General features: G+C 28.0%; 1 protein-coding gene across 2 annotated transcripts; it reads left to right on the forward strand.

Annotated features, from left to right (window-relative positions):
• Positions 1–846: 846 nt before the first annotated feature.
• Positions 847–3,302, forward strand: LOC109792270 (putative UPF0481 protein At3g02645). 2 transcript variants are annotated; one of them, XM_029270109.2, is made up of 2 exons: positions 847–1,440; positions 1,872–3,302. In XM_029270109.2, exons 1-2 carry the CDS (start codon positions 982–984, stop codon positions 3,108–3,110), a joined length of 1,698 nt encoding a protein of 565 aa, XP_029125942.1. In that variant the 5' UTR covers positions 847–981; the 3' UTR covers positions 3,111–3,302. The 2 variants fall into 2 exon arrangements, with proteins under 2 accessions (XP_029125942.1, XP_020207256.2); XM_020351667.3 differs by having other exon boundaries at positions 850–1,440; positions 1,875–3,302.
• Positions 3,303–7,436: the final 4,134 nt, after the last annotated feature.

Consider the following 7,436-nt stretch of genomic DNA (forward strand, 5'->3'; position numbering starts at 1 on the left):
TTTTAAATTCAAATCTGTGAGATATTATTTAGATTTTAAAAGATATTGATTCTTTAGGATATTGTTTATAATTGAAATATATTGTATTTATTTTATATATTTGTTTTCTCTTTTAAAATTGTGATATAAGGTCAATAAATAGAGACTCTTGAGATGAGAAGAATTACCCGACCTGTAGAGGAGGTCACCGCCTTAAATGAGATAAGATGTCATATGAAAGAGGGTTTCCAAGTTTCGCCAGAAAACTTGTGAATGATGGTTTTCAAGTTTCGTCAGAAAACTTGTGAAGAAGGGGTTTCCAAGTTTCACCCATAAAACTTGTGAGGAAGAGGTTTACAAGTTTAACTTACAAAACTTGAAGGGAGAATTTTCAAGATATATGAAACACGTTTTGAAATAAATAATGAACATCCTCGTAGACGTAGACATCAGAAATTGAACCACGTTAAATAAATTTGTGTAATCTTTTTCCATTTCTTTTATAGTGTTATTTTAATAAATTTTTCATAATTATTATTGTGTATATAAAAGAAAAGAAGTTTTTTTTGTTCTCAACAATTTATACATTAAAACTCAGCAATAAAATAAAGTAATAGATGAGAAAGATAAGAAAATAGATCATAATTGATTTGATCGATTTATTCTTTAATTATCTTTCACATAAAACACGTTTAACCTATGTTCCGACTTCTCAGTTAATTAATTAGTTAAGATGACTTCAAATTCGAAGAAATGTCACAGTCCACACCACACTGCTTGCCAAGGATTAATGTCTGTACTTAATAAATTATGCATGAGCAATGCATTCCTATTTGTTTAATGGAACGTGATTAAAAAAAAAAAAATCACTGTTTCGGTGGTTCTAAGGAAAGTTTCATCCACCTAATAAAGTCCTCACTCACCTTTCATCATAAACATAACATCAAAGATTCAAAACTGTTAAATTTTTGCAGCATCAAGCTTTTCCAAAAATATCATACTATGTCTTCTCTAAGATCCACCATGTCAAATGATCATTCCAAATCAACCTTTGATGAGCTCCGATGGGTGATTAACATCCGCAAAACCCTTGAGGAGGAGCTTGAGGAAGATGGTGAATTTTCTGTATCCATCTTCAGCGTGCCAAAGCTCCTCATGGCAAGTGATCCAGACTCATATGTCCCTCAACTGGTTGCAATAGGCCCTTACCATTATTGGCGTCCAGAGCTGTATGAGATGCAGAGGTACAAAATTGCAGCAGCAAAAAGGTTCCAGAAGCGTCTACAAAGCTGCAAGTTGGAGAATCTCGTTGACCAGTTGACCAAGTTGGAGCAAAGGGCTCGAGCATGCTACCACAAGTTCTTGGACTTCAATGGAGAAACATTGGTGTGGATGATGACAGTTGATGCCTCATTCTTGCTTGAAATCCTTCAAGTTTATGCCGTGCAAGAAGGAGGAAAGGTATTGTTAGAAAATAGAGGAGATTGTATTGATGTAGTCACAATAATCTATGTAAATTGATACATTTTTTTTTCGATAATTAAGAATTATTAATTAACTTTACTAATGACTAATTAATTTTCATTGAAAAACCTGATAAAGTTTCCTATTGTAGAATATGTGTTAATGTATACATATTACATAACTTTTTAATTAATTAACATGCTAAGTGAACATAATATCAACAATCATTTGAATATTAGGTTTTTTTATCGGTAGAAATTACACCAATAACAACAAAATTTAAACAAAAAATCTTCTATTATTCTAATTCCTTACTACTAAGCAACCGTAGTGGTTTCCTTAATGTCCGTTAATTCGTCTTAAATTATAACCTTTCATCTTTTGGCACCCATATTCACAACCTTTCGATTTCGAACAATTATTTCTAGCAGGTACCCGGGGTTTCCTCAAGCATGTCTCATTTGGTGGACTATTCTGGGAAGAAATCAGCCCATAATGCAATTTTGAGGGACATTGTAATGCTTGAGAATCAAATCCCACTATTTGTGTTGAGAAAGATGCTGGAGTTCAGATTCTCATCACTAGAAGCTGCTGATGACATGCTGAGCTTGATGTTTATAGGGTTGTTCCAGGAGATTTCTCCTTTCAAGCTGATGGAGGAGTATCCAAACACTAAAGTCTCACAGAGTGTGCATTTGTTAGATTTCTTGTATGATTTGATAGTACCAAAACTAGACCAACAGGCAGACACACTAGAAATTGATGAGTTTCAACAAGGAGATGAAGCAAAGGAAGGAAAAGAAGAAGCAAGCTCAAACTCAAGCCAAGTTAAGCAATTCTTCAGTGAAATATGGAAGCTGCTCTCAAAGTTAAACAAAGGGCCAGTGAAGTTAGTCAAAAAGGTAATTGTATCTAAACCTCTCAAAGTCTTTGCTCAGCTTCCTTGGAAAATAGTGTCAAACCTTCCAGGACTCAAGGTTCTGAAGCAACCTGTTGAAAACTTCTTTTTCTCACAAGAAAAAGGAGATGAAAAAGAAGGTGGGGGTTCAAGCTCCAATAATCTCATGAACAAGCCACCCTCGGTGGAGGAAATCACTATTCCTTCGGTTACAGAACTCATGAGTTCTGGTGTTCGTTTTGTACCAACTAAGGGAACCATATCAAACATAAGTTTTGATGCAAAGACATGCACGTTGTACCTTCCCACAATTGGTTTGGACGTTAACAGTGAAGTTTTCCTGAGAAATTTGGTGGCATATGAAGCCTCGGTTGCATCGGGGCCATTGGTTATAGCACGTTACACTGAGTTGATGAACGGGATCATAGACTCGGAGGAAGATGCAAAGGTTCTGAGAGAAAAAGGGATCATTCTGAACCAGTTGAAGAGTGATAAAGAGGTGGCTAACTTGTGGAATGGGATGAGCAAGTCGTTGAGATTGTCAAGGGTGCCATTGTTGGACAAGGTGATTGAAGATGTTAACAAGTATTACAATGGTAAAATGAAGGTAAAAATTTGGAAATTCATGAAGGTTTACATTTTCAGTTCTTGGCAGTTTTTGACATTCCTAGCTGCTATTTGCCTCTTGCTCTTGATGGCTTTGCAAGCTTTCTGCTCTGTCTACACTTGTAGTCGATTTTTTAGTTCTGCACTAGATCATACCGAGTGATTCATGCAATGATGTTATGTGTTAACAAAATTTGAGTTTTTTTTTTTTTGTTATAACCCAATTATTCATGATGTGACGTTGGTTGCTACATAAACGAATCTTTTGTGATAATGATCAAAATGATTCGTGTCGTTTAATGTCTAATATTTAAGGTTAGCTCAAGTTTATGCTTATTTTATCTTATTTTTTAAATTCGGTTGTGCATCTCTTTTGGCTGAATTTGTATAATATATGCTGTTGATACAACTTGGTCTATTTAATAAACTCGGCCAACCACTAGCCAAAGCCATGCCAGGCTTCAGTAATTTAGTTGTGCCTTTCAACGAAGTTATAATATTCTTTTCATTACCTTAAAGCCCCGGACTTAAAATTAATGTTGGTTTGATAAGCTTAGTACGTACTTATCGTTTTTCCAAATTAAATTTACGTATCAAACAGTACTAATGCGTGAAAAACAATAATGATATAAATTAATGTTTTTTTATTCTCCCATTAATGTGGTGAAGCATAACGAGTGATGATACGAAGAACTAAACTTAGCAATGCTATAAGTGTTGTTAGGATTTGTTTTAGACTAAAGATTGAAGTTTCACTTAAATAATATGTGTAATAAAATATTTTATTGAATGTTAACGTGTATCAACAAGAAGAAACTTTAATTCTAATAAAATAATATGTGTAATAAAATATTTTATTGAATGTTAATGTGTATTATTAAGATAAAACTTTAATTTTTGATTAAAAAAAAATCTTCAAGTATCTATGGCAGTATCGCATTTAAGTTTTTTTCCCAACAGGAATCCCCTTGGCCAAGTGCTTGTGATCAATATGCATTCGATTTGCCGAATTTGAGAAATATTTTATTTCTATCATTCTATGTTAGGGATTATAATGACTTATATATGTAAGGTACTATAATATCTATCTATATATTTAAATTTTTAAAAAATGTATTCGAGTTTATATTTGCGCGAATAACAACTTTATTCATCATCTAAATTTATTGCTATTTATATACCCACATTCACTTGTTATTTGCACTTTATTTAAGCGTAAGGTTGTTATATAAAAAATATATATATGAAACCTTAAACAAAATTTAGTTTAATGTGATCTTCGTGATTTATTTGGTATGATCTTAGAAGTTAAATTTTAAAATAATAAGAGTTAGGCCAGTGATGATTGTACACATGTAAATATGTAAAGAATTTTACAGGCGAAATAAATGTAAAGAAAGCACTCTTCATGAATCTTGATCTCCCTAAATTTTCTAATAAAAAATAAAATCAAATTGTATATTTAATTAAATAACTTGTACCACAAAAGTAAAAATAACATTCTATCTAAAAGTAAATAAATTCATTTAATTATATCTTATGGTTATATATTTGTCATTTTTATACACATGCGAGAAAGACTCTTTAATTTCATACACTTTTATAAGATCAATTGATTCATGACTGCTTTTTTTTTTTTTGTTAATGATTATCAATTTTGTATTTAATCTTTGAAAATGCAAGCCTAATTAAATTTAGATGAGTATGTTTAGATGAAGAATTTTAATGAACTAATTCATTTCTTTTATAAGAATTTTAAATGTTTTGGGATGAAATGTTTTGTTTAGATGGAGAATTTATAAATAATTTAAAATCTAAGCATTTGTGAAAAATTTTAAAATAGTATAATTTTAAATTTTTCAAAAAATAAAGATAAGAATTTGAAATTCTTCATATATATTTTTTCTTTCTTATCTCACTTATGTATCTTTTATCTCTCTTATCTCTTAATTATTAAATATTTAAAAATATTTTTTTAAATTATAAAATATTATCTAATATTAATTTTTAAAATTATTAAATATTTTAAAAATGAATAATATTTATTTTTATAAAATTTAATCTTAAATTCTCAATATATATATATATATATTTAAAATCAACTTTATTCATGATAAAAATCAAATTATCATATCTAAAACAAAATTTTAAAATTTTAAAAATTAATAAAAATTAATAAAAATTAATAAAAATTAAAATTAAAGTAATTTAAATTTAAATTTTCTTAAATTTTTAAAATTCTTCGTCCAAGCACAATAAGATTCCAAAAACTCATAACTAGAAATATAAAATTAACTATTCCCATACATTTGACCAGGTTTGACCAGGTTTAAAATGTTCAAAATAAAAATGTTTAAATATGATTTGATCTCAATAATTTTACTCATTGAAGTTTTAGTCCTGATTTTTATTTTACTAATTTAGATATTGATTCCTATATATTTATTTATTTTTTAATTAAGGATTAATAAAATATTACACTAATACCTTAATTAACAGTGAGAATCTACACGAAAATTAAATAAGTATATATATGTAGATGGATGGTTTAAATTAGAAATTATTTCTTAAAGTATTTGAATTCTGATCCTTATATAATTCATGTAATCTCAATATATTAAAACTGTCCAAGAATGGCAGATACTGTCTTGCTACAGTTTTTTCCTCGCCTCATATTTTTAACCTCTATTTTTTTTTCTATTGGAAATTAAAATTCCTGATTTGGTTTTCTTTTTCTATGCTACTTTCTATTTCTTAAATAAGGAAAGTGTCGAGTAATTAAATTTAAAAGAAGTAAAGTATATTTCATTTTTATTAGTATTTTTATTAAAATTTCTAATAGACTTTTGGATAAACATCTCTATTAATTAGTACTTTTAAGAAAGAAAAATAGGAATTAGAAAGAAGAAACAAAATAAACTTTTTTATAAGCTAAAATTAGTTTATGTATAAATTAAAAATAAAATTTTGAAAAATTAACATGAGAGAACTTCTACAAATTAGTTTATGCATAAGTTAATTTCAACTTATAAAAATGTTCATTTTATTTTTGCTTCAAATTTTACCCTCTTAAAAGTATTTATGAGAAAGTTTACCCAAATTAATTATAATTATAATTTATGTATGTAAAAGTATATTATAAATATTATTACATGTTTTTGCCTAGAAATATTTTATGCAAGTAAAAGTATATTATAAATATAAATAATTTAATTTAATATATTTTATACATTAAAAATAATATTATTGACAAACAAGACGACAAATATTCACATGTCTAAATCATAAATTTAAAATAACAAGTCATAATAACACAATTTCATGCTTCAAATTTAAAAACATTGTCATTATATATACTTAATATAAAAATAATAATTAAATTAAAATTTATAATAATAAAGTTCATAAATATTAAATTCATAATAATAAAATTTATAAATAAATAATTAAACTAAATTTAAAAAAAAAATCATTAATTTAAATAGTTTGACATTTATCTTCCTTAATTAGGGACTAGAAATCGATCTGTCTTGTGTACGATGTTTTCCATTTTTATAACACCATAAATGGTAAGCTCCCATTATAATGTTAAAAAAATGAAATGCTGAAGTTTAAACGAAATAATAGTGTATCATTTAAAAAACATGCCGTTTCTTAAAAAACATATACCTTATCCCGTTTGATAAGATCAAAGAATGAAGGATCGAGTTTTACTAACAATAAAGAAAAACGAAAAAGAAAAAGTAAGAAATGTATTTCATGAAAGTTATTGAAAAATATATTAGTGTTGGTATCATCGCTAAAGAAGAAAACGGCATGATATCAATCAGTGACTTCCAATAAAGCATTCTAAATTATATTTGATTTGTTCAGCCAATTATACTACTTTATTCCTATAGCTAAAGTGGCTATTCGTTTACCATTATTTTAAACTATATCTTAACCTTATATAACTTTAGCCCAGAGATAGGGAAAATAAGATATAGTTGAAATGTTCAATACATTTTCAAATAAAAATAATAATTAACATGAAAGTGGGGAATGCTTACCGTGGGTTGTGTCATGAAATGGGCCTTTAATTATGAGAATTATCGGCAACAAGCCAACTTACACGTTAATTAAAAGCAAGTGGGTGGTTGTGGTTACATATTTTACCTTTTCTTTTAGTCAAAGCCATCTTTCAATTAACAAATCTATTAAAACGAAAGTAAGTTACACATGCAAAACAAACTTCACTTTTTTTCCTCATTCTTATTACTGTAACATTCCTGATGAGTGACGAAGAGATTGTACTTAATTTGCTCGTGTTTCTCATTCATTGGCCATACTATATATTATATTGTAAAAAAAAAAAAAAAGAGTAAGGTAATTAAACCAACGTATCACTTGCGATATATATCCACATTTCTAAGTTAAAGTGACATAAAATTCCCAAGAATAAATGCTATTCTTCCAACCTTGCCGGTGAAGGGCAATAACTATCAAAATT

The sequence above is a fragment of the Cajanus cajan genome, chromosome 5, assembly GCF_000230855.2.
Source record: "Cajanus cajan strain Asha chromosome 5, NIPB_CcT2T_4, whole genome shotgun sequence".
NCBI lineage: Eukaryota > Viridiplantae > Streptophyta > Magnoliopsida > Fabales > Fabaceae > Cajanus > Cajanus cajan.

What these genes read in the sequence shown, in the direction of transcription:
- LOC109792270 (XM_029270109.2), top strand. Translation starts at nt 982, where the DNA reads ATGTCTTCTCTAAGATCCACCATGTCAAATGATCATTCCAAATCAACC. An exon ending in CCGTGCAAGAAGGAGGAAAG is followed by an intron (nt 1,441 to 1,871) that starts GTATTGTTAGAA and finishes AATTATTTCTAG; the next exon opens with CAGGTACCCGGGGTTTCCTC.